This window comes from Trichosurus vulpecula, chromosome 3 (genome assembly GCF_011100635.1).
Source record: "Trichosurus vulpecula isolate mTriVul1 chromosome 3, mTriVul1.pri, whole genome shotgun sequence".
NCBI lineage: Eukaryota > Metazoa > Chordata > Mammalia > Diprotodontia > Phalangeridae > Trichosurus > Trichosurus vulpecula.
This window is the reverse complement of record NC_050575.1, coordinates 126,541,690-126,569,057: the sequence shown is the minus strand read 5'-3', so window position 1 is coordinate 126,569,057 and position 27,368 is coordinate 126,541,690. Positions and strand designations below refer to the sequence as shown.

The 27,368-nt window shown below is 34.7% G+C and overlaps 1 protein-coding gene and 1 non-coding gene across 4 annotated transcripts in view; both read left to right on the top strand.

The window, feature by feature from the left end:
* The window catches only part of RC3H2 (ring finger and CCCH-type domains 2), a 63,073-nt gene that overhangs the window by 2,311 nt on the left and 33,394 nt on the right, over window positions 1–27,368 (top strand). For all 3 annotated transcript variants that reach the window (XM_036750390.1, XM_036750389.1, XM_036750391.1), the window contains exons 2-8: window positions 6,545–6,841; window positions 7,392–7,509; window positions 9,125–9,358; window positions 10,928–11,103; window positions 15,750–15,950; window positions 16,508–16,640; window positions 16,773–16,891. In XM_036750390.1, the coding sequence (XP_036606285.1) occupies window positions 6,611–6,841; window positions 7,392–7,509; window positions 9,125–9,358; window positions 10,928–11,103; window positions 15,750–15,950; window positions 16,508–16,640; window positions 16,773–16,891 (1,212 nt within the window). In that variant the 5' untranslated portion in view covers window positions 6,545–6,610. The remainder of the gene's footprint in view (window positions 1–6,544; window positions 6,842–7,391; window positions 7,510–9,124; window positions 9,359–10,927; window positions 11,104–15,749; window positions 15,951–16,507; window positions 16,641–16,772; window positions 16,892–27,368) is intronic.
* LOC118845197 lies at window positions 16,311–16,422 on the top strand. Its single transcript, XR_005010062.1, has one exon. It is a non-coding gene; the product is annotated as a small nucleolar RNA SNORD90 (small nucleolar RNA).

Genomic DNA, 27,368 nt, shown 5'->3' with positions numbered 1-27,368 from the left:
TGTGAAAGGCTTTCTTCAGAGTGACTTTTGCACACTCATACTACTTTTAGTGAAGAGACATTTCCAGAGCATAAAGTTGCTCTCTTATAATAATGTAGACTTCAGAGCATTGACAGAGCATCTTGTTGAAAATTAGCCTAATGTCATTAGAGGGATAAAGAGCTCGACTTTCTCTTGGAAGAATAAATATACATGGCGAAAATTACTTGATAAGATGAAATAAATACAACTCTGCCATCCGAAAGGAATATGTTTTTGTTTTTAGTCCTTATAACTGCTAAAGGATCTTGAATTTTACTGGGAGTGGTAGGTATAATAAACAGGAAAAAAAGATTTGTGTTTTAGAAAATATCATTGGAAGTTTACTCTGAAATCCATTAAGTAATTGATTTAAATTCCAAAATGACATGAGCAGTAGAGTTTAAACAGCTGAACTGTAGAGAAATTCTTTGAAGATATATTTGAGCCTTTTCTCCCTTAAAATCTTTCGTACAATTTAGAGTACCAATTTACAGCTCTTAGATTATTTCCTTTGTTTCTCCATTAGTAGCTGAAATTGCAGTTAAGATGATCTAAATCCATTTAATATTCCTAATTGTGAATTTTAAGGTATCTAAGTGAGAAGCATTATGTTATGTTTGCATTAATGTTGAACTTTCAAGGCAGAAGAATCAAGTTTTATGTCTAAGGACCAATAATTGCTGTGCAATTCTGGCTAAACCACTTAATCTCTGTGCCTAAGTTTTCTCATTTATAAAATGGTGGTAATAATACTTATGCTGAGAGACAGTCTACCATAATGAACAGAAATCTTACCTAGGAGTCAGCAAGACACTTAACCTCTCAAGGGTCCAGAAAAACCCTCTAAATTGTAGAAAGTTTGTAGATCTGCAGTGGTTGAGAAATTTCCTTGCCAGGGGTTCCTTAAACTGTTGAAATCACGTGTCTGAATCATCCTCCCTGACCTCTCCCCCTCCCCAGATTTCACCATTATCTCTCTCACAGGAATATTATTAGGAAAGTACTTTGTAAATGTAAAACCACTACTATTCATAATAAATGATGCCTTTCTGTACTTAAATTCCATTGTAAGCCAGTCATACTTTTTCATCCCGATTTTTTTGGGGGTCTCTTGTTTCTATAAATCCTCTAATGTTCTGGTAGTAAGTCTTCCATTGGTTCTTTGGATGTTTCCTTGGTGTCATTGAAGTTACTTGGGTAATTCCTTGCTAAATGACCTACTTACTTCCTCGAGGTACATACAGGTAGGATCATAGCTTTCAGAACTAAATGAGAGTTAAAAGATTATCCATTTGGTTCCTCACCATGCCTCTTAAAGAAATTGAGATTCAGAAAGGTAAAGTGACTTGCCCAAGGTGATACTGGTAAGAAAGAGTATACGAATGTTAGATGATATGAAGACCTAATGTACATCTTTGAGACAAAGATTTGTTTGATTGGCAAGCTAGTTTACTTGTAATAGCTGAACTTCAATATGGTTTTTGTATTGTAGATTACTGTATTTCTCTTCATATAAAATAGTAGGTTAGGAGTTTTTGCAGTGGTAGAATCCTAAACCTTTTTTTTTTTTTTTAAACAGTAGTATGAAATCAAATATAACAGGGAACTGTTCTGGTTAACAGATTATGCTTTGCCAATAACATTTTCTTAAATGTAAAACATTTGCTCTTTTTCATCTTTCCATCATATTTGTGAAGGAAATTAGTAGCTTTTCTGCAGTTTTACATGTCAGCAAATGGCACACGGGGGGCTTATAACTTGAAAAGCTGTTGAACAGAATAGTTCCTCAAGGTCAAGTTCATTCAGAAAAACATTTAAGTGCTAACTGTATGCATAACTCTGTGCTAGGCACCAGAAAAGCAATATATCAAATTAAGATTCTTAAAATCCCCTGTTTAGCTGCCCTATATTTTTGGTAACTAAAAGTTTACTTAATAAAAATTAATTTTAAATATTTTGCTGCTTAGTGCTTTGAATAATTGAAATTTACAATTTATTTTCTTAGATTTTTTGTTGTACTTGGAAGGTTTTCGTTTTGTCTTTAAATATCTATTTCTCTGCAAACCACATTGTTCTTATAGTAGTTAAGTTAGAATTTTACAAACCCAAAGTTAGTTTACAGTGTTTCAGTGTAAGTAGTTTATATGGTCACAGCTCTCTAGTGCTTAATTTAAGTGCTTTTTTCCCAAGAAATTTCAAGATTAATTTTTTTATCCTTTTTCTGTTGTAAAAAAGCACTATTTACATTCAAGATTTTAAAAAATATTCCTCTCTTAAATAGATCAAAAGTCTATTTGTGTTGCAATACCGATTGAGGATGTATTCAGTGATAGGCGTATCCCCCGATATTTGGGTTGAAGAGCTGCCACGTTATTTTCATGTGTCTTTCAAGTTATGTGGAAGAGTGAAATGTTAATTATGTCGCTACCTTGAAAATATTTAACATATGAAGTAGTCATTGTGAATCTGAGGAGGCTTTATACCTCTGCTTTTAATAAGCTTATTAGGCGTAAATCAGCATATAGCTTCTTCATTCAGAGTTGATTCAGTCTGTCTGGAATTAAATCTGCCCGAAGTTTCTCATAAATAAATTTTATCTTTTGTTTTGTAATGGCATTCACTTAAATTCAGGTGGAAATTAAATTGTCTACATATTCTATTTTAAGACTTTTTAATGTGTTTAAGAAGACTTGTTCAAATAATTGCCATCAACTTTATTTTTTATCCAGTTATCAATTCTTCAGAAGCTATATTTGAGGTGATTTGGGGTGCCAAAAGTTTGTAAATTTCACTATTCATCAGACTTCAAGTTTGAATTCATTTCCAAGAAATTTAAACTTGAAACAAATTATGATTATCTTGGTTAAAATAAAAGAGTTGAAAGATGATTTTAGATGAATTTCCACTAACTTAACGGACATTGGAAATCTTAGAATTTCTGAACAGGTACCTGTAAAAAAGGAATGCAAGCATTATTTTAATGGTCCAACTTGGCTGAATTAGAATACTCCATAGCATATTTAAGGGAAAAATATGACTGTAAAACAAATGATCTCTTTTCCTCTAATAGCATTGAAACATTTTTCAGGCTGTAGGTACCAATGAGTTCACATATTTTATTAAATTCAAGTATAAAAGCTGATCAGATTTATTTGTTATATTGGAAGTTTAACTTTTTAAAATAAATTTTTAAAAAATCTTCTTAGCCATGGCTGTGTCATTGTGAATTCGTAAGGCATAAATCTGCCTAGAAAGATCTGGGAATGTATTTTAGAGTGAATTTATAAAACTACCTTACAAACTACTTTATATCTAGGAATTCAGTTTTGCATAAAATATGTGGAATACTTTAAAGTTTATAGACATTTAAAGCACAACAAATAGGAATAAATTTTCCCTTTGAATTTTTTTTTGCGGGGTGGCGGGGGGGTGGGTTTGTTATATAATATACCTTCAAACTCAGATTGAAATTTTTAAACCTTTAATGGCTGTTGGTTGTTGTTGGTGTTAGCTAATGTATCAGTCAGTAAGCAGTTCAATGAGCAAAGTATAGTATCAGCTGCGTAATTGTTCTAAATGTCCAGATTTCTAGTACCCAGAAAACCTATCTAATTTACATAAATACTTTTTAATTGTCCTGGATTTGAGTTAGGAAATATTTATGAAATATGTAGTATTCAAACTTTATGTCTGAATGCTTTCAAGTTGGAGACGGTAAGGCCAATGATAATTCCATGTTCTTAGATATAGATTATTTGGAGTTAACAAAGCCCCTTGCTATATTATTTCTTGAGTCTTCATACAATTGTCATAAGATCATAGTATCTAGAGTAGGAGGAAACAAAGATAATCTACTTTTGATTCCCAAATTTTCCAAGTACTAGGATGCCTTTCTTCAAATTTCATAAACAGACACTACAACCCTTACTTGGTAGTAGTTGTTGGTATTCTTAGCATCTGTTGATTGGGAAAACAGCATTAGCTAGGCTGGGTGGTGCTCATCTATAATCCCTTCTGCTAGGCAAGCTATGAGGCCTGCAAATCTCTTGAGCTTGGGAGTTCCGAGCTGCATTGGGCTAGATTGATCAAGTGTCTGCACCAAGTCTAGTATCAATATGGTAGGCCCCTGGAAGGAGAAGGGGGAGGGGGAGACTCAACATGAGCTTAGAGGTTGGGGAATGCAAGCAGGTCGAAGATGCTGTGATGATCAGTAGTGGGATCCATACATGAGTAGTCTCTGTACTTCAGGCTGGCTGAATAGGGATACCCAGTCTCAAAAAAAATACTAATAGATTTAAGGATCAGCTATTTAAGTTTATAGAAGTTTGGTTAGCTTATTATGCTAAATAATTTTGCCTATTGTATTGGAGCTAAGTAAAGATCAAAATGGCAAGCCTTGGTGTGCCTATGGATTTGGGGATTCATAGATTGGGTACCACTGATGAAATTTAAACAGGTTTTACAGGTGAGGAAACTGAGATCCAGAGAAGTCAAGTGATTTGACTGAGGTCACATAGGTGGCAAACCTTTTGACTCCAAATTCAATGATCTTGCCAAAGAGATGATAAAGATTTGCAACTTTTTTTTTTTTTAAACAAATTTTAAAAAGTGCTGTGGCAAACTTCCTCCTAGATTTAGAAATTATAATTAGTAATACTTTTTTTGGGTACTGTTTGGGTATTTTATTTCTACAGAGAATATCTTTTCTCAAATGACTTTGTTCATGTCAACATTTAAAACCATGCAACAATATTAACATAGCTCACTCATGTCTGCTAATTTTGTTTTATATAAGCATAGAAAAGAAAGCTTTACTAGTTACTGTTGTTATGACCTTGGGTAAGTCTAACCTTTTCTAGACCTCAATTTCCTTTTCTGTAAAATGAGGGTGCTAGATCAGATTTGTTGTTGTCATTAGATTACATGGCCTTTGTTCAGTTAAGCTCTAAATCTTTCATCCTTTAATCCTGTGATATGTCATCCTTGGAGGGACATTACATAACTGCTTCTTTTTTTTGTTACCAATCAATAAGTCAGTGGATAAGAATTTATTAAGTACTGTCTGTGTGCCAATCTTGCCTGTAGATATGCTCAAGTACATCTATCAGATCTCTAAATTCAATAGTTGTTCCCTTCTTTTCTGTATTATGTCAAGGTAGTGTAATGGTGATCAAGAGGCCTGAATTCTAAGATTGGCTCTGTGACTAACTAGCTATATAATCTTGAGCAAGTAGCCTCAAATACCCTAGGATTCAGTTTACTTGTCTGTGTCATGTAGACTAAGATCCCTTCCAGATCTGAAAATCTGTGAGTAGATAGGTATGTTCACATTCCTCTTTCTTGCATGCAGTTTGCCTGAGGTAGATATTAGTCTGAGAAGCTAGAATGTAAGCTCTATGCTGGCAGAATAGGATAAATGTCTTTTATAACTTTTATATCTTCCTCCTCTTTCCTCTCTATATTCCTGTCCCCCAATAGTACATACTCAGTCTGTGCTTATTGAATTGAATCGTATTTTTAAATCTGATTAAAAGATTACTCTTTAATTTCTCAGTTTAAAAATTCAGAATTAATGTGACCACAAGTATACAAATAGTGTAAGGTATAAACTTGGGCTTCATGGAAAAATGGTGCTTCATACCTACAAGAAAGAATTCTCTTACCAATAGCTAAAATTAAAATTACCTACAAAATCTCTAAATCAGGTAAATTGCTTCAGTTTATATCATTTCAGGAAAAATGGACCCATAACACAAAAGTGCCAGATATATGAAGTGAATTAAAGCTGGCTTTATAGTTTGGGGCTTTTATTATTTCTAAAACATTAATTTTAGTTTGAGGAATATTCTGTCAGTGTGATCTCAGATCATAGTTGGGCAAAGTAGTACTAAAATGTTTAAAAAATTACATGTGATTCTTTAAAAATGTACTTAGTAGCTTACTATAGCTTGTCATGGTTGTTTTTATTTTTTGCAATTGTATTGAGTCACTGAAGCAACATCCTAAATTTTTTAAATTTCTTGAGTAATGTAGAAAGTTATTTGTTTGGTATATTTTATCTGGCTTTTACTAAATTCTCTCTGCCCTTATGAATATTCAATTTGAAGATTATCCCTTTCACTTTTACATAAAATCTGGATTTCAAGTGACCATGCTCCCCCACAAAAATGAAGGAAACAAAATCTACTTAAACTTTGGTCATTGTCAGTTTAAGTTTATTGTTATGGCATTTCATCTCTTGAATTAGTTTATAAACAATGATTGTTTTGTAATTTTGTTTTCAGACAGATTTATTGAAGTTTTACTATCATTCGGTTTCACTTTAGTTCTGTAATTGAGTGACAGTTAAGCATGAGACCCTATGTTGTCTTAATTACATTATTAAATATCAAAAAGTAAATAAAATGTGTTTAGTGTTTTAGCTTATATAGCAAATCAAAATTGGTTTTAATATTTACAGTATTGATTGTGAAGATATGGAAATAATCTTCCTTTTTGTTTTCTGTTTTTTGTTCCCTTCTAGCTCACACAACACTACACAGTGAAATAATGGTCTGCTAGACTGCTAAACAAGCATCCAGTTTCCACAATGCCTGTGCAGGCTGCTCAGTGGACAGAATTCCTGTCCTGTCCAATCTGCTATAATGAATTTGATGAGAATGTGCACAAGCCCATCAGTTTAGGTTGTTCACACACCGTCTGCAAGACCTGCTTAAATAAACTTCACCGAAAAGCATGCCCTTTTGACCAGACTGCCATCAACACAGACATTGATGTGCTTCCTGTAAACTTTGCACTTCTCCAATTAGTTGGAGCCCAGGTAAGATGTAAAGCTGTACTGATTATTGCTGTAGCCTTTCATGAGAAGTAGCATAAAAATATTGGACATGCACTTAATACAGATTTGTATTTGAATGTCCCCTCAGTTTCTTGGCTTTGTGATACTGAGCACCCGTTCTCATAGAGCCTCAGTTTCCTTATCTCCTCCTTCCAGGGGGATAATGATACTTCTACATACCTCACAGGTCTGTCGTGAGAAAGGAACTTTGTAAATAATAAAGCACTATGAAAATGTTAATTGTTATTTGTTCAATAACTTTTAGTTTAGAGGAAAAGCAGATTTGTAAATTTGAAATTCATAGAAAACATTGTTAGCATTGAATCAGTTTTGTTGAAAAATCTGTTTCTCTCTGGTCCTTAATTATTTGTAAAATAAATAAGTTGGATTAGATGATCTATAGTTCATTTACAACTGTTGACACTATGATTTGATTGTATTGTTAGAATTATATTTTATGCAAGGTGAGATTATCATTATATATAGAACTGAATCTATTGAAGCTGTATTTATGAGAAGTTTTCCTTTTTAGGTACCAGATCATCAAACAGTAAAATTAAGTAATCTAGGAGAGAATAAGCACTATGAGGTTGCAAAGAAATGTGTTGAGGATTTGGCACTCTACTTAAAGCCACTAAGTGGAGGAAAGGGTAAGTTCCTTAAAAAAAAAAAACTATGTCTTTGTTGGTGGGTAGAATTTGATAGGGAATTATTAACCTTGGAAAACTTACCTTTGATACCCTGATGTGAAGCAATGAAAGTCTTGAAATAGATTTGACAGAGGATCCAACTGCCTTTTGTGACTGAGAACCTAGATTATTATTTTATTTTTTATTTTATGGAATTTATGGGAGGATTTAAACAGGAATGATATAGGTTGGACAGGCATGGAAGGCCTGCTTCATTGCAGGAATTATTCATATTGATAAGAATTCAGATCCATCAAAGTAAATAAATGTAACCTAACCACAAATCAAACAATGGGAGAAATATTCATATTTTTCGATTAAATTATTTCTATTTATTTAGAATTCTTAGAATATAAATCATAACAAATCTTGTCAAGGAGTCCTTTCTTGTGTTCCCTTGAACTTATGTTTCTTCACTTAGTAAGTTCCAGACTTTACTAGCTATTCATGTAACCCTGTGCAAGTCATTTAATCTCTAAGCCTTTGTTTCTTCATCTCTAAAATGTGACGTGTACTATGTAATATGTGTAATAATGTGTATTATTTGTTTTGAGTAACGCATTTCACACACCTCCAAATATGAGCTACTATCATTGTCTTCATCATCTTATTAATGAGATATATTCTTGTTATTTGAGAAATACCAAAGAAGTGTGAATTGTCATTCCTTACTCAAGGAATTTAAAATTTTAGATACAATTATGTGATAGGTCCCAGAAGACAAATGTCTTGGTTTTAAATAAAATCTACCATTAGTGACCATTAACTGACAAACAGCCAGGTATACTTTATTGTCTTTTTATGTATGATTGCTAACGGAATTGAGCTGGTCATGCAGTAAAAGTGAAGGATAACAGATGGATAGTCTTGAGTGTTGCCTTGTTATCTATGAAATATTAAAAAGCTAGAGTAACATCTCCAATATGTGGGGTAGATTCCATATCAAAGATACATGGAAGGGAAAGCACTTGGAATGTGAAGACTTGGATAAGTTTACATTGGAGAGAGGATCCACATTAACGAGATTACTAATCTATCAAAATATCTGTTATCTGTTATTAATAGAGTTAGTACATATTCTCTAATTTAATTGCAATAAAATATCACTTGACCATTATATGCATACCAGAACCTAAGTTGTCTTGATAAACCTAAAGTATACAACAGCGTCCAAACTATCAGAAAGCAGGTATTAGTCTTAAGTAAAGCATATACAGTGATAGGGTTCGAATAGTAGTACCAAATTGAGGATCTCAGGATTGGTGTTCAAATTCCAGACTCTGACACTGATAATGTATGACTTTGGTCAAATCACTTCCTTCCCTGGGTGTCATATCTGTGTTAGTAAAATGAAAAGATTGGACTAGATGTGTTTTAAGGTTTCTTTAAGGCTCTAAATCCTATAATTTGTCTCTAGGAGTTTAATATCAGTACCATTGTGGGATGTGAGTGAGAGACTAACTCAAGGATTATAGCTACATCAGTGAAGTAAATAATGAAACATACTTTTAAAAAAATCTTCAACTCACCTTTACTTTTAAAAGCTAAGGTCCTTTGGTTTCTCTTTTTTTAAAAGGTGTTGCTAGTTTGAATCAGAGTGCACTGAGCCGTCCAATGCAAAGGAAACTGGTGACTCTTGTAAATTGTCAACTTGTGGAAGAAGAAGGTCGTGTAAGAGCCATGCGAGCAGCACGGTCACTTGGGGAAAGAACTGTAACTGAACTGATTTTACAACACCAGAACCCTCAGCAGTTGTCTGCCAATCTATGGGCTGCAGTCAGGGCTCGGGGATGCCAGTTCTTAGGACCAGGTAAAAGTTTAAAAACTTCTTAGAGAATACATTTACTGACAGGTTTAGAGATGAATACCTTTTTTTTTTGTTTGCTTTTTTTTTGGCAGGGCAATTGGGGTTAAGTGACTTGCCCAAGGTGACACAGCTAGTAAGTGTGTGTCAAGTGTCTGAGGCTGGGTTTGAACTCAGGTCCTCCTGACTCCAGGGCCGGTGCTCTACCACTGCGCCACTTAGCTGCCCCAATACCTTCTTAAATAATTTTAACTTTGCCAGTAGAAATCAAGTGTTTTTCTGATGTTCTTGTTCAGTGCAAAATAGTTTTAAAGAATTTCCATAATGCACTGTCAGATTATATTTGATAAAACCTACACATCTACTCCATTTATGCATCACGTATTTTAAGATTGACACTTATTCTAAGCAGTTGCGTGTCTGTCAAAAATTTTGTAATGATATACTTTTATGAATTTCCTCCTTCCTCATTTTCGTTCTTAGAGATTCATGGGTTTTGTTGTAATTTTCAAAGATAGTGAATGTTTCATTTGTATAGTTGGAAGCCTAAGGATAATTGGAAGAAAAGGTTTATATGTAGATATATCTTTACATTTAATTGACAGCATGTAGGATGAAGTATGTAGCTTGTGTAGACTTTAAGAAAAGACAGTGTCATGATACTTTGCTCTGCTCTCATTTAAATAGAAACTGAGACTAAATACATTTCTTTCTATAATAAGAACCAGTCTTGGAGTCAAGAAAACATAACTTCAAGTCCTGCTTATGACACATACTAGCCATGTGATCCTGATAAAGTTACTTAACCTCTTAGGGACTCACTCAACTCTCTAAGACTAATTACAGAGAAAATATCAGTCTGTATTACTTACAGGGTCTTTCCACCCTAGGAGTTACCCATAGTGATGAAATAACGGGTCTGGATTCGAAGACACATTTGTTCTATGTTATAAGTTGTATCTTTTCCATAATAATTTCAGATGTATTCCATAAGATGACTTGTAAAGCAGCTAAGTGGTGCAGTGTATAGAGTGCTGGGCCTGGAGTCAAGAAGACCTGAGTTCATATCTGGTCTCAGACACTAGTTGTGTGACCTTATGCAAGTCACTTAACCCTGGTTACCTCAATTTCCTCATCTGTAAAATGAGCTGGAGAAGGAAATGGCAAATCACTCCAGTATCTCTGCCGAGAAGATCCCAGATGAAGTCATGAAGAGTTGGACACAACTGAAGCAACTGAATGACAAATTATAGGAACAGAGGGTTTTCCTTATTCAAATGACATTACCTGGCATTTTTTTTTATCTTTACCATTGTTTGCCTTTTGAGTTTTTTATTTCCCATTGATATCCAGGTACTTGGGCTGCTTAATAAAGAATTAATGATATGTGCTCCTTTTTTTCTTTTAATCTTTTACAGGAATTGTATGATTATGATATCCTGCGTATTAAATAGCACAGCATTTTGAGTAATGCGTTACCACAAACCCTAGAACATAATGTGCTAGTCATGACGAATAACAAGATTATAGAGTTCTTCAGTTAAAAATATTTTTATGTTTATGACTTGTTTCCAGCTATGCAAGAAGAGGCCTTAAAGTTAGTATTGCTGGCCCTGGAAGATGGTTCTGCTCTATCAAGGAAAGTTTTGGTACTTTTTGTTGTCCAAAGACTGGAACCAAGATTTCCTCAGGCATCAAAAACAAGTATTGGTCATGTTGTGCAGCTACTGTATCGTGCTTCTTGTTTTAAGGTATGACACTTAAATTAAGAATGACTGCTCAGCTTATGTTTATTGTTTTGCTAATTTTAAACAAAAATTGCCAAACGTTAAAAATGAGTTATGTTAACAGAGAAAAATTAAGCTTGCTTTAAAAAAAAGATCAAAAACCTTTTTATTAATGCCTATATTCTGTATCTCTGTCAACTCCACTTTCTCTGCCCCTCCATGCCCCTACTCTCCCTTTGACCCTCCCAAGTACCCCAGAAAACCATCTAGTACAGTAATTGCTTCTGACAGTGTTTTGTGCTAGTCCTATACCTCTCTGCTTTTAACGGTGATCTCTGTTTTAGTAACTATCCTCTAGGAAGTTCTTTGGTTTTTTAATCACTCATAGTGTGACTTCCTTTTAGTGATTTTTTCATTTGCATTTTTATAGTCAGTGTGCCTATCATTCTCTTGGTAGTATATGTTATTGTCTTGCTTCCTAAACCTGCTTTTTCCTGGATGATGCTCTCTTTTGAAGCAATGCTTATTGGAGTTTATAAATATGTGCCAAAAGTATTTCATGTTTCCTCACTAATAAAGTATTCAGTATGCCTATTGTATTCATTGTGCAGTGTGGTTCCTTAGAAAATGATCAGAACACCAAAGACCCTCCTATGACTATTGTGATAAATCAGGAGATTACACTATGTGTTACTATTTCAATATGTGTAGGGGTTTTTTTCCCACTAAGGCTTATCCTGAATTATTCTGTCATCTTCTTTAAATCATAAAATTTTGTACTTGTGCTTTTGTCGTAATATATTGCAAAAATTTTTCTTTTAAGTTTTAACTGATGTCTTTTGTTTTTTACATGTTCATTTCTTCTAGTTTCCTTACCTTTCCCCTCCCAGAGAGCAATCTTATTAAACAAAGAATATTTTTAAAGAAAAAAAGAGGAAGAGAAAAAAACACCAGCAAAATCAATCTATTCATTGAAAAAGTCTATGAGTATTCAATGTTCCACATTCATGGATTTCCCACTTATGCAAAGGCATTGGAGGAAGTGCCTTTCCTTACCTTTGTTTTGGAGAAATATTTATTCTTTGTAATATTGCAGTATTACTTTTAACTGTTTTGTGCGTCTTCCTATTTACATTGTTGTCATTTTCTCTATTTTAAATGTTTTTATTGTTGTTTTTTAAATATTATTATAATTTCCTCCTGTTTGCCTACCCATCTCTTTCCCCCTCCCAGAGAACCATTGCATGTAACAAGTAATACTTCTGCAAAATTAAAAAGAGGGGGAAAAGTCAGTGTACCTTATCACTACATTGAAAAAGTCTGAAAATGTGTGCAATGTACCACATTTGTGGATCTCCTACCTTTACGAAGGAGTGAGTTGTAGCTGTGAGACGTATTTGCTCTTTATAATTTTGCAACGTTCATTTTTTGGTGATTCTACTCACATGTAGTCATTGTGTGCATTGTTTTTCTGGGCTCTGCTTAAATATTTTGTTGTTACTTTACTTGATTCATGTAGAAATTCCATATTTTTCTGTATTCATCACAGTCATCATTTCTTAGAGTATAGTAATATTCCATTATATTTACATACAGTTTTTTTAGCCATTCATTTGATAAGACATTTACTTTGCTTCCGATTCTTCACTATCATGAAAAGTACTGTGATAAAGATTTTGTTATATATGAGGATTTTGTTTTATCATTTGCTTCCTTGGGGTATAAGCATAGTGATGGAATTTCTGGGTCAGGATATGGACGTCTTACTTAATTTGGAAAATTTAAATTGCTTTCCAAAATGGTTGTATTGACTCACCTGTCTTCCCATAATCCCTTCAACAATGACTTGTTTTTTTATGCTTTTATTATTGTGCATTATATGCTATGACTGTGCTTAAACTTGCATGTCATACTCTCTGCTACGTTGTACGTGGCACAAGGATAGGGACCAGTACGTAGTATAATGATTTATATATAGTGCGAGCTCAATGATTTCTGGTTAAATGAATTGAATGAGTGAATATGACCGACCTTATTACTCAACTGAAATTTTTCTCTTGAAAGTTACCAATGATCTTTTTTCCCCTAAATATGTTTTCTCTCACCCATAATCTGTCCCCCTTACCCCGTCCCTGGGGAAAAATACAAAACTCTGTACATAGATAAACTTGGTCAAGCAAAATGAATTCCTGCTTTGGCCACATCCAAAAATGCTAGTCTTAATTTCCCGTATTTGTATATCAATTATCTGTCATGGTATCTGCAGCATTTTCATCAGCATTTGTGATTCAGTATTCTGGAGTGATTGTTGATCATTGCATTAGTTAAAGTTCTTTAGTCATTTAGAATTGTTCTTTTTTATAATTAATGTTATGATATAAGTTCTCCTAGTTCCTCTCACTTTGTATATCATCATAAAAATCTTCCCAGGCTTATTTGGAATCATCTCTATTTCTTATGGCACTTCATTTCCTACAAAAGGGGTGCTTATCAGTTGGGAAATGACTGAAGAAATTATGGTATATGAACGTAATGGAATATTATTATACAATGATCCCTTAATTACCATATCTAATTTTTTTTCCCTAGTCCTCATTCTTCTCAACCTCTCTTGATTTAACATTATAGACTTCCTTCTTAGATAACCTCAACCTCAGGTTTTCCATGACACTATTCTCTCCCACCAGTCTTACTATTCCTTCTCAGTTTCTTTTGCTTTCTTATCTATATCATGTCCTAGGTTCTCTCCTAGGCCTTTTTCATCCTCTGTATTCTTTCTCTGGGTAACCACATCAACTCCCATGTAGGCTATATCTTTATATCTTATATGTGTGTTAAGCATATACACACATTTATATATTATATTTGTATTATATAATAATATATAATATACACACATATATAATGAAGATATGCATACATAAACATATATTTCTATTTTCTGTATAAATGTATATATGTGCATCTCCTTCTATTTCTATTCTCTTCCATAGCTTCTGCCCTATATCACCAATTGCCTTTTGGACATTTCAAATTGGACTTCCCAGAGACTTCTTAAATTTAAATTGTTCAAAACTGAACTCTTCTTTTCTCCCAAACCTACCTGTCATCCAGACTTTACTATTCATGTTGAAAGCATTATCATTCTTGTAGTCTTCCAGGGTCAAAATTTTTCTGATCTGTTCACCCCCCCTCACCTGACATACACAGTCAGTTGTCAGATCATACTGTTTCAGTGTTCCCTATATCTCTTGCATCTGACCTCTTCTTTTCACATAGCTATGGCCCTGGTTCAGGCCCTCATCTCTCACCTAGATTTTTATAATACCTTCCTAATTGGTCTCCCTAGCTTAAGTCTCTTTCCACTCCAATCTATCCTGTGCAGTTTTGCCAAAGGAATTTTCCTTAAATACAGATTCGATTCCTTGCGTATATTGTACCATATCCTATCTCCTTGTCTTTGTACTGATTGTCCCACTTGCCTAGAATGTACTTCTTTCTTATCACCACCTCAAAGTCTCCCTCTCTTCCTTAAAGAGGTAGTGTAAGCACAGTATTGTGCGTGAAGCTTCTCTTGATGCCCCATCACTGCATCATCATCTTTCTCCAAATAACTTCTGTTTAACAACTATGTACAAATTTGTATTTATTCACTTTATATTTATGCCATATGTATTTATATGTGCTTTTCTTTGCATTAGAATATAAGCTCCTTTTGAGGAGTGATTATTTCATTCTTCGGGCTGTAATACCTAGAAGCAAGCACGGTGCCTAGCACATAGAAGATGCTTAATCAATACTTGGTGATCGATTCTAAAATTTTACTATCATTATTAGTTGAATTTAATTTCATAATAATTTATAAAATAATTATGCACAGTGTGAAAGCCAGCATTCTTATCAAGAGCCTGGGTTCAGGTTTTTCGCTTTGAGGCATATTATTTATATAACCCTGGGCAAGTTACTTCAACCTTTAGTGCTCCAAGCAACTCTCTAAGACATTATGTTGTAGAACAGTTGCTGATCTGCATTGATAATATAGTGGTTGATTTAATATTTGATAATTAATATATTTAATATTTATATTGATAATCAATATCATTGAAATCATGGGTCTGCACCAAAAGCATAAATGTGGAAGGCACTGTGTATTAAGAGATTTTCATGAAGCAGACTGAAGTATATTACACTGAATTAAAAGTTTAATGTGCTAATAATAATATCTGTATAATCTTTAGAAAAATGGATAGCATCACTTAGAAATCTGAAAGATTCTAATTGAAAATGTGAGCCATAATCATCCTATTTGAGTCATAAGGTAATCAAATCTCCACCAACTGTATTGCTTTCTTAGCAAACAAATTCCTACAGAAATGAATACAATTAATAAATTTTTAGCTTTGCAGAATAGGCCATGTATGCAAAGGTTTCTTTTATACAGAGCTGTGTAATATCCCATCAGCTCTGGTGATAAGAAATTTCATTAAAGTTCTATATTATTGTTAATATGTATCCATGTGTTGTTTCAGGCAGGTTTTCATCCCCCTTATTAGAGCAAAAAAAGTTGGTGCTAGTTTCTAAAATTTCCAGGGAATTAATCCAGGCAATTTTCTGATGCATTCTAAAAGGGTGGAATTTTTTGTTGTATTTGTTTTCTTACAATTTTTCAGGTCACAAAAAGGGATGAAGATTCTTCTCTGATGCAGCTAAAGGAAGAATTTAGAAGTTATGAGGCATTGCGAAGGGAGCATGATGCCCAGATAGTTCATATTGCTATGGAAGCAGGGCTTCGTATATCACCAGAACAGTGGTCTTCACTTCTCTATGGTGATTTGGCACATAAATCACATATGCAGTCCATCATTGATAAGGTTTGTGAAGTGAGAGCTACTGATTTTTTTCCTTAGATGTAGTGAATAAAAATTTAAAAATTCAGCTTGTAGCATGAATTTGAACTATTTGAAATATTTGAAAAAGTATTTATATAATTAGAGCCTTATAAAAAGTAGTTTTGAAAGTCCACATTTTTCTCATAGTCTGAATCTGGATTCAAATCCCCATTTTGCCACTTACCTACTTACCTAGATGTGGACTGTTTATCAAGTCATTTTATTGCTTCGAAAACACAGCTTCCTTATCTGTAAAATGAGGATGATACCAGTTCCACTTACTTCACTGGGTTATCTTGGTTAAAAACACTTTTAAACTTGAAAGCACTGTGGAAATATGGGTTATGAGTTTTCAGAGTGTCTCATGATGAAGTTTCATAGGGCAGATTCTGAGATGGGAATTAAATTCATCACTGATAATCATTCTGTGAAATCTGAAGACACATGAAAAACTTTAAGAGAAAAGTAGAGAAATAATTTGAATTTAAAATAGTTACTTATGTCAAGTTGAATGGCTTATTGTCTTCATTTTTTTTCAGCTTCAGTCTCCAGAATCCTTTGCAAAGAGTGTCCAGGAGTTGACAATTGTTTTGCAGCGTACGGGTGATCCAGCAAATCTAAACCGATTGAGGCCTCATTTGGAGCTGCTTGCAAACATAGATCCTAATCCAGGTATGTGAAGCAAAGACCAATATCTTGCAGGTTTTGATTCTACCCTTTTCCACAAATCCTTTAAAAATTTTTATAAAAATGTCACTAAAGCAGAATATTGCTCACATTTTTTCTGATGCTGCCTCATTTTAGATGCTGTCTCACCAACTTGGGAGCAGCTAGAAAATGCAATGGTTGCTGTCAAGACCGTGGTGCATGGACTTGTGGACTTTATTCAGAACTACAGTCGTAAAGGCCATGAGACACCACAGGTGAGAGTAATATGTGTATTTCTGACTGTTTTATCTGACAATTTCTCTTTTTCTTTTTGGCAGGGCATTTGGGGTTAAGTGACTTGCCGAAGGTAACACAGCTAGTACATGTGTCAAGTGTCTGAGGCTGGATTTGAACTCAGGTCTTCCTGACTCCAGGGCCGGTGCTGTACTCACTGCGCCACCTAGCTGCCCCTATCTGACAATTTCTAAGTGGATAATCAGGCAGCTAAGTGGCACAGTGGATAGAGTGCCACGCCTGCAAGTCAGTAAGACGCATCTTCCTCAGTTCAAATTTGACCTCAGACACTTATCAGCTGTGTGACACTGTGCAAGTCACTTAACCATGTTTCCCTCAGTTTCCTCATCCATAAAAATGAGCTGGAGAAGGAAATGGCAAACTACTCTAATGTCTCTGCCAAGAAAATCCCAGTTGAGTTCATGAAGAGCCAAACACAACTGAAAAACGACTGAACCAACAATAAAAATTAATAATAACTCTAAGATGTGTCCCTAATAAGAGTCTGTGATGTGACTTCCTCTTGACCTTCTATTCCTTCCTTACTCTTGGTGGGAAACTAATTTTTTAGTGACATTTGGGTGATGCAGTTGAAAGTGATCTAGACTTGGTAATTAGGAAAACCTTAGTTAAAATCCTGCCTTAATTACTTGCTAGCTATGGGTGAGTCACTTAACCTCTCTTGTAGACTTAAGTTCCTCAGCTCTAAAGTGGGGATAGTAATAATCTTATACTACAGGACTGTTGTGAACAACAAATGATATAATTATATGTGCAAAATTTTTTGTAAAATCTTAAAAAAAAACTACAGGAATTAGTATTAATAGTAGTACTAGTACTAGGAGCAACAGAAGTCCTTAGCACTCATGCAAGAGTTTGGTGACAGTCTTATATAGGCATTCACTATATTTCAAAATATTTTTGTCTTATCTCTTCTTCAAGGAGTTTTACCTTTTGCCACAGGTAGAATAAAATATGATTATCAGAAATATTTTATGGTATTACTACTGTCCAAATGAGTTGTTAGTATAAATCAAACTTTTAGTCTCAAGTTACTGTTTTACTCTGAAAAATTACTGAGTGCTCCCTACCTCCACACCAAAAGAGCTTTTATTTATGTGGGTTATATCTATTGATATTTTCCGTTTTAGAAATTTAAGTGTTTTAGTATTAAGAAAGTAGTTTGGACCTTGCATACTCCCTGAAAGGTTCTTGGGACCCCCAGGAATCCCTGACTATACTTTGTTAACCACTGGTATAAATAAATGATACATGTGGAATGGACTCACTTTCCTGATTTTTTGAAAGTAATTGAGAAGAAATGAATATATAGTTTGAGTAATTTTTTTAAATAAATTTTTATTTATCTTTATATCACCTAGATTTCCCCCTTTATTCTCCCTCTCCCCTATAAGAGGAAAAAAGAAAAAAGAGGAAAAAAAGCTTATTTTTTGGTAATTTTGCAGCATTCATTTTCTGTTTTTGATTGATATTTCCAGTTATATTGTTGTAATCATTGTACATATTGTTTTCCTTGCTCTACTGAGTTTACTTTGCATCAATTTATTTCCTTTAATGCTTCTCATTATTTATTGTTTCTTATAGCACAGCACTAGTCTGTTGTATTCATGTACCAAAATTTGTTTAGCCATTTCCCAAATGATGGACATTTACTTGTTCTAGTCTTTCCTTCCATGAAATTTGCTGCTATAAATATTTTGGGGTATATGGACCCTTTTTATTATTGACCTCCTTGGCATATATGCCCAGCAGCGAAGTCTTGGGGTTAAAGAATATAGACATTTTGGACGCTTCATTTGCATGATTCCAAGTTGCCCTATAGAATGGTTTTAATAATCTTCATCTGCACCAGCAGTCCATCAGTGTTCATGCCTTTCCATAAACCTACGGTATTGGTGGTTCCTGGGCCTGAGGTAAAGTCTCAGGGTTGTTTGAATTTTCGTTGCTCATACTATTAAAGGTTTGGAACATTGTTTCATGTAATTGGTAAGAGTTTGCAGTTCCTTTTAGAACTGTGTATTCTTATCCTTTGACTACTACTTTGTTGGGGCATGGCTTTTAGTCTTATATAGTTTAAATTCATTATGAGATGGTGTAAGATGTTAGTCTAAGCCTAATTTCTACAAGATTGCTTGCTTTCTAGTTTTCCCAGCATTTTTTTACAATAAGGGAGTTCTTCCCTAAATAACTTATGCTGAATAAAATAAACCTGAAGTTTATTCAACACTGGGTTAGTAGCTCCATTATTTCTTATTCTCCCTTTTCTAGTTTGTTCCATTGATCTACTTTTCTATTTTTTAACCAGTACCAAAGGGTTTTGATGTTTGCTGCTTCATAGGCTTTCCTGTTTCAAAGAAAATGATGCCTAATTTTTAAAGGAAATCTTAAGTGGGTAAGAATAATGGCTTTAAAAAATAATTCAAGTAGTGTTTTTTTATAGTAGCAAAAAGTGGAAATAAAAATGCCAAATGATAAGAGTCTGGCTATACAAATTGTGGTGCATGAATGTAAAAATTGCTGTAATAACTCCCTGTGCTGTTAGAAACATTGAATATGACAAGTATAGTGAAGCATGGAAAGACAGGAATTGATACAGATTGAAGAATCAAGAAAAATACATACAATGACTATAATATAAACAGAAAGAACAAAAAACTTTTCATGAATTGGTGCTGTCTTCGGTATGGTTATTTCTTCTCGTACAGATCACAACCCATTTATTTATTTTACAGAAGTATCTATTCTATTCTGGAAAACTTGTCCATTTAAAAAAAAATCTGTCTTTTGGTTAGTCCATTTATTTTATCTCTTATCCCTCATTCATGCTATGTGGCCTGTCCTTTTTTTCCTCCCATTTTTATGCTTCCTTGATGTCTTTTGTATTGCATGCCGGTCATCATTGCATATTATGCTTCAATCTCCTTACTTCTTTTCAGATGTGGTTTTTTCTTTTTGGTCCCCCTCCAATTTTGATCTCATGTCTTTGTGTTCACATCCTGCTACTATTTTCTTTTCTCTCTAAGCCATCCTTCACACAGCTACCAGATTAATCCCTAATACGTAAATCTAACAGTGATGTTAGAGAAATGTAGAATATGATATATTTGAGGGTATCCCAGTGCTCATCTATTCCAGCCCACGACTGACCAAAAATGCTTTATACATGTCTAACAAATCATCATCCAGCCTCTGCTTGAAGAACTCCAGTGAGAATGAAACCATTACTTCCCAGAGGTAGCCTATTCTCTTTTTCAAAGCTTGATTTGTGAAGGCATTTTTCCTTACACTAGGCTTAATACAGCTACAGTTTCCTCCCATTGCTCCTAGTTCTGCTCAATAAAGCCAAGCCAAACAAATTTAATTCTCCTTTCTACAGCATTGCCTTTCGCATACTGTTTAAAGACAGCTATTATGTTCCCTCTAAATGATCTCTTTTCCAGACTAAACGTCCCTAGTTCATTCAGATCTTTGTGTGGCAATAATAATAGCTAACATTTATGTAGCTTTTACTATATGCCAAGGCACTGTACTAAATGCTTTAAAATTATTATCTCTTTTGATCTTTACGACACTCCTTAGAGGTAGGGGCTATTGTTATCTCCATTTTACAGATGAGGAAACTGAGGCAAACAGTAGTTTAGTGACTTGCCCACATTTACACAGCTAGTAGGTATCTGGTGCCAGATTCGAATGCAGATCTTCCTGATTCCAGGTCCAACACTCTATCCACTGCTGTCCAGATAAGCTTGGGCTCATCTGTATCTTAACTAAGCATATATGTCGGGACTGGTTCTGAATAGACTAAGATCCTATTATATTTTTTTTTGGCTGCTCTCTTACAGTTTTCTTATATTGAGATTACAGTCCATTCAAACCCCCACAGGATCAATTTTCTATCCACACCACCCTTATCCTGTATTTTGAATCCCATTGTAGAATTTTATATTAATTCCAATTTTATTTCTTTTCCCCATTAGAGTGACAGTGTGGCATAATGGATGTAAAACTGGCCTTGGTGTCAGGAAGACTTTAGTTCAAGTCCTGCCTCTGATACATAATGACTTTCCGATCCTGGGCAAGTCTCTTAACCTCTCAGTGATCCAGTCAACTCTCTTAAGATTTTATGTTGCAGAATAGTTGCTGATATGAATTGGTCCTCATCAGGACTGTTCAATATGCCCAGACTGGTCCAGACATACAATGAAGTAATTACCTTCAGTTTTTCATTCTGCCTTGTTGAGGTATTTTTGTTTGTGGACTCTTATCATCCAGTGTGTTTGCTTTCTCTTCAAATGTCATGTCATATGCAGATTTTACAACCATAAGTAAGTTTATCTAAGTCATTGATAAAATGTTGAAGAGCATAGGTGCAAGGATTGATCCCTGTGACACTCCACTATAGACCTTCTTCCTGGTTGGCTGCAACCCATCAATGATCCCTCTTTTTGGATCTAGTTATTCACTAGTTTCAAATTCACCAAACTATACTGTGATCATAATTTTATTTATAAGCATAGCTTTAGATCTGCTTATAATATGCCTGTAGCATTCATCTTATCTACTAATTTACTTCATCAAAAAAAAAAGGATGCGAAGTTACTTTAACTTGACCTGATTTTGATGAAACTATGTTTTAGTGATCACTGGCCCTTTAAGTTGTTCAAACCATTTTCTTAATAGTGTGATCTAGAATTTTACCTTGGGCAGAAGGCAAAGCTTACTCATTGGTCTGTAGTTGTCAAGTTCCACTCTCTTCCCTTTTTTTGAAAATTGGAATATTTGCCCTTCATAGTACTCTTAGTTTCATGATCTTTCAAAGATCATTGATCTTTGAAGTCTTAGCAGCTCATCTTCATAATCACATAAGAATTTGTCTGGGATTGGTGACTTAAACTCAGTGGGTGCAGGTAGATGGCTGCCTCTGCATAGTTTAGATTTTTAATGATTTTTGTTCTCTTTCCCTATCCACAGATCATTCTTCTTTGAAGGGGAAAAAAAAGTAAACAGAAGAAAACTAGGAATTGAGTAGTTCAACCTTCTGCCATCACTTGTTATCCTGTGTACTTTGAGTAATTCCCTAACCCTTTGATCCTGCTTTTACCTGTGCCATGGTTTAAAAACACTTTTGGTTGCCCTTAGACTTATTGCCAACCTCATTTTTTTCTGACCTTTAATACATTTGATAAAATTTTTATAAAACTCCGGTAGCGTTTATCCTCATTTATTTGTCTCATTTGTGTATGTGTGTGTATATGTATGCGTATATATGTATATACACACATACATATTCTGTATACATATACACACATACATGCATATGTACATATATACATATATCAATCACATATATATCACATAGATAATATATAGAGGATGGACATAGATATTATACATACATATACATATGTATATGTGTATACATATATATGTAAATATCTATCTATCTATCTGTATCTTTTGAAAACCTGAGTTTGTTTATGAGTTCACTCCCATTCCATATTGCTCTCTTCAGATAGATACCCTTTTTTCTCTTTTAAGTTTTTTTAGTACCTTTTTTTTTTAATCTCAGTCATTTCCCAGTACTTCTACCACCACCCCGAAGCCCCCATTTACCTCTCCCTTTTATAAAGAGATAGTTAAGCAAAATTAGTTGATCGAATAATGTTATCTGCCTATTTAGTATTCTACTTCAGTAGTCTTCCAGTACTGTATTGAGAAGGAAATAGCTGTTCTTTAGAACCAAGAGAGTCCATTACAATTAAATTGAGCTTGTCTGCCTTTTAGTGTTGTTTTAATTTATGCTATAGTACTCATTGAATATGTTGTCCTTGTTAGACTTATTTTCACTCTCCATCAATTCCTACCAGTTTTTCCTGTCTTTCTGAATTCCTGTTTGCCAGTTCATATGTTATAATAAGATTATGGTATAATAATTCCATTATGCTATTTAGCACAGTTTGTTCAGCCACCCCACCTGTCAATGGTTACCAACATCTTTGTTTTCCGTTTATTTCCCTTCTACAGAAAAACAGCGCATTCTTTGTATCCAGTAGCAGTAATTTCTGTTTATAACTGTAGAATTGTGTTCTTGAGAGCTAGCCATTTTCTTGGGCCAACTCCCTTTGTAAAATATTTGGCCTTTGGCTCATCTTTACCTTTTTACTTTGAAATCTATTTTCCCCAAATCTAAGATACATGTGAAACTATGCGTTGTTTTTCTCTTCTATAATAAACTCTTACTCAGTGTTTCCCCCCCAAAAAACTTTCCATCATATATTTGTTTTTATTTTTATTAATATCTTTTTATAGTCTTAATTTTCTTAATATATACCACCCTCCCAAAGATCTGTCCCTTATAACAAAGAATTTTTTTTTTGGAGGTGGGGGAAGGCAAGGCAATTGGGATTAAGTGACTTACCCAAGGTCACACAGCTAGTAAGGGTGTCAAGTGTTTGAGGCTGCATTTGAACTCAGGTCTTCCTGAATCCAGGGCCAGTGCTCTACTTACTGTGCCACCTAGCTCCCCCCCCACACCCCCGCCTTTTTTAATAAATTTATTTTTTATTTTTGGTTTACAACATTCAGTTCCACAAGTTTTTAGTTTCCAAATTTTCTCTCCCTCCCTCTCCTGCCCCCTCCCTGCCAAGATGGCATGTAGTCCAATGTAGGTTCTACATATACCTTCACGTTGAACTTATTTACATAATAATCCAGTTGTAAAGAAGAATTATAACCAATGGAATGAATCATGAGAAAGGAGAAACGAAACCAAAAAAGAAGGGAAAATAAAAGAGAGCAAATAGTTTGCCTCAATCTGCATTCAGACTCTGTAATTCTTTCTCTGGATGTGCATAGCTTTTTCCATCATGGGTCTTTTGGAGCTGTCTTTGAACCTTGTATTCATGAGAGGAGTCAAGTTAGTCCTTACAGATTTCATGTGTCTGTAATGGTGTATAATGATCTCCTGGTTCTTCTCTCCTTACTCAGCGTCAGATCATGTAACTCTTTCCAGGTTATAATGAAGTCCGCCTCTTTCTCATTTCTTAAAGCATAATAGTATTCTGTTACATCTACAATTTGTTTAGCCATTCCCCAATTGGTGGGCATCCCTTTGATTTCCAATTCCTTGCCACCACAAAAAGCGCTGCTATAAATAAATTTAAAAACAAAAAAAGAAAAAAAATAGTTAACTAAAACTAACCAACACATGAATCAAGTTTGATGATAAGTGTTATGTTCCACCTCCATGTTCCCTTACCTTTGCAGTGAAGGAAGGTGGATTCTCATATCTCTTCTTCAGAGTTTAACTTGGTGATTATAATTACATGGTGTTTCTGTTGTTGTTCTTTCCATTTGTGTTATTGTAGTCATTGTGTGTATTGTTTTCTTGAATCTGTTTATTCTACTTTGCATCTATTCATGTAAATCTAACTGCCTACCTTTGTTCTTTATATTCACTGTTTCTTACAGAAAAGTGATATTCCATTACATTCATGTACTTAAATAGATCTTTGGTGTCATTAATTCAGAAGCTTGCAAGCAATGCATATTGCAGTTCTTCCATGCCTTCCTGTCTTGTGTGAATCATGATTTCCCAAAAATTTAACAACAGAGGGTCTACCCAACATTACTTCCTTTTTTTTCCTCTTGATGTCTTTAGGGTACTGGTGGAATACTATAACTTGTTTAGCCATTCTCCAGTCAGTAGGCATCTAGTTTGTTTCTATTTCTTTGCTAGTACAAAAAGTATTACTATAAATATCTTGGTATATATTGGATCTTTTTGTCTTTGATCTCCTAATGGAAAATACCTACTTTTCCTTTTATTTCTACTTTAGCGACATTCTTTCTCATTGGTCAGCATCTAATCCAGAATAGAAATTTCTCCTATTGGTTCCTGTGTCTTTTAGTGGATGTAATTATCACTGAGTCAAGTAACAAATTTATTAGCTACTCTGCTTTTCAGGAGGAGAAAGCTTTGGGTTATTGAGGTCTCCATTGCTGTTGTATCAGCTTCCCATATCTAGTATGTGAAGTTTCCCAAATTTTAATTGTTCCTCTTGTCTAGGTGGTCATTACTATGCTCCTATAACAGTATTGTTGTTTTTGTTCCTCTCTTGATTTATCTAAATGCATTCTATCATAAGTATCTTCCAGGTTTCTGGATTTCCTCATGTAAATGTTCTTAACATAGGATGCTGTCCCTGCCCCAGTATATCCTGTGCCTTTTAGAGTGAGGGGACGAAAACCATGGGAGGTTTAAAAGATTTAGAGTAGCTATCGTGGAGAATGAGACAATCAGTTGGTTAGGGAGATGTAGAAGGATTGCCTAGCAGTAGTGAGGGTCCAGTTTAGGTTGTATAACATAAAATTTGTGGTGGACCCAAACAGAATAGTTAGATGATTTTCTCTACCTTCTTTCAGCATCATATATATGTATGAGCAAAGGGAGTGGATGATGAAAGTCATCCAAGGATGAGGTTTGGCAGGTGCAGTCGACTATACAAGGGAGCTAGGGATTTAAGGACAGTGTGTAGTTGAACTGGTTCACTAAGAATTCTAGAAGAGGGAAAGAGAGTGGCTGGTACAGGAGTAATGGCATAGGAAGGAACTGAAGGGTTAAGGGATTAGAGGTCACTGTGTGTTTAAAGACTAGGTTTTGGTAAAGAAAAGCAAGAAGGAGAGGTGGAATGCAGATAAATTATGGTTGAATAAAGGAATTTCAGAGTTCTTGAATGTAGAAGTGGTGTATTTGTAGGTGATGGTAAGATAAAGAGTATGACTGTGTTTTTGTGTGGTTGAGGTTGAGTGGAATAGTAGGTCATGGAAAGTATGTATGTTGAGGAATGCAGCAGTTAGGATTTTTGAAGGAGTGTCGATATGTATGTCACTAGTAATGAGAGTTGGAGTTGGGAAGGAGAGAAATATTGTAAGCCAGTTACTGAAGTCATGGAGAAACCAGTTGCCCCCTTATGGATAATGTCTAGCTTAACACTGTTGCTCTTAAACTATGGCACCAAGAACTGAACAAAATCTACTCTATGTTCCAGCCAAACTGGACTACTACCTTTTACTCTATCCTATCCTATTATTTTCTGTCTCTGAATTTACACAAATTGTCCTTTATGCTTAGAATGCAATCCCTCATCTGTGTTTGTTTAAATCTTTCTAGTTCTCCAGCTCACCCCAGGTAATATTTCCAGCCTTTGCTTTTGCGCCCAGTGAAAGTGTAGAAGTGTTCTTTCCTTTTTCTATTTTCCTATAGTATTTTGTCTGGCTTTCTCCTTTGTTGTTTCTTGTATTATACCATAAATTATAAGCTTGAGGGCAGGGCCTGTCTTTTGCCTTTTTGTATGTCTAGAGCATAGTACAGTTCCTGGCCAATAGTAGGCATTTAATAAGTGTTTATTAACATTTAACGTGTGTGTGTATATATATGTATCAGTGGATTTTATAAAGCCTATAGCTTTAAACTAAGAAAGGCAGTTAGACACTTAAGTTGACAAGTGAGTACCCAACTCATAGTGGTCCTTATTTTACTTATGGCAGTTTGTGTCCTTCTTACTGTGTATCATATTCTAATTTTATGATAGCTATTTTTGTTTATGTTTTATTGCTCTTCCTAGATTAGAAACTCCTTGAGGGCATGGACTCTGTCTCATTTCACCTCCGTTGTCTCTCTTTCACCTTTTATACCTGAAGTATTGTAGTAGCCTACTATTTAGACACTTACTAGCCCTGTGACCCTGGGCAAGTCACTTAACCCTGTTCGCCTCAGTTCCTCATCTGTAAAATGATCTGGAGAAGGAAATGGCAAACTACTCCGGTATCTTAGCCAAGAAAACCTGAAAATGGGTTCCTGGGGTGTCAGATATGACTGAAACAACTGAACAACAACACTATTTAGTGCCCTTGCCTTAAGTCCCTTTTCACTCTAGTCCATGCTTTGCTCAGGTATTGATTGATCTTCCTAAAAATGATCATATCATTCCCCTATACTGTAAACTCCAGTGACTTCCTGTTGCCTCCAGAATCAAATATAAAATCCTCTGCTTTTTAAGTCCTTCAAAATTAGCCCCTTCCTACTTTTCCAGTCTTTTTATACCTTACTCCCCTCCACATACTCTGCATTGCAGTATCACTGACCTTGCTGTTCTTCACATGAGACATTCTGTCTCTTAATTCCAGGTGCTTTGACTGGCTGTCAGTGATGCCTGCAATGCTCTTCCTCCTCATTTCTATTTCCTAGCTTCCCTGGCTTCCTTGAAATTTCAGCTAAAGTCCCACCATGAAACATTTCCCGGGACTTTTTAATATTGATATCTTCGGGGCAGCTTGGTGGTGTAGTGAGTAGAGCACTGGCCCTGGAGTCAGGAGGACCTGAGTTCAAATCCAGCCTCAAACACTTGACACACTCACTAGCTGTGTGACCTTGGG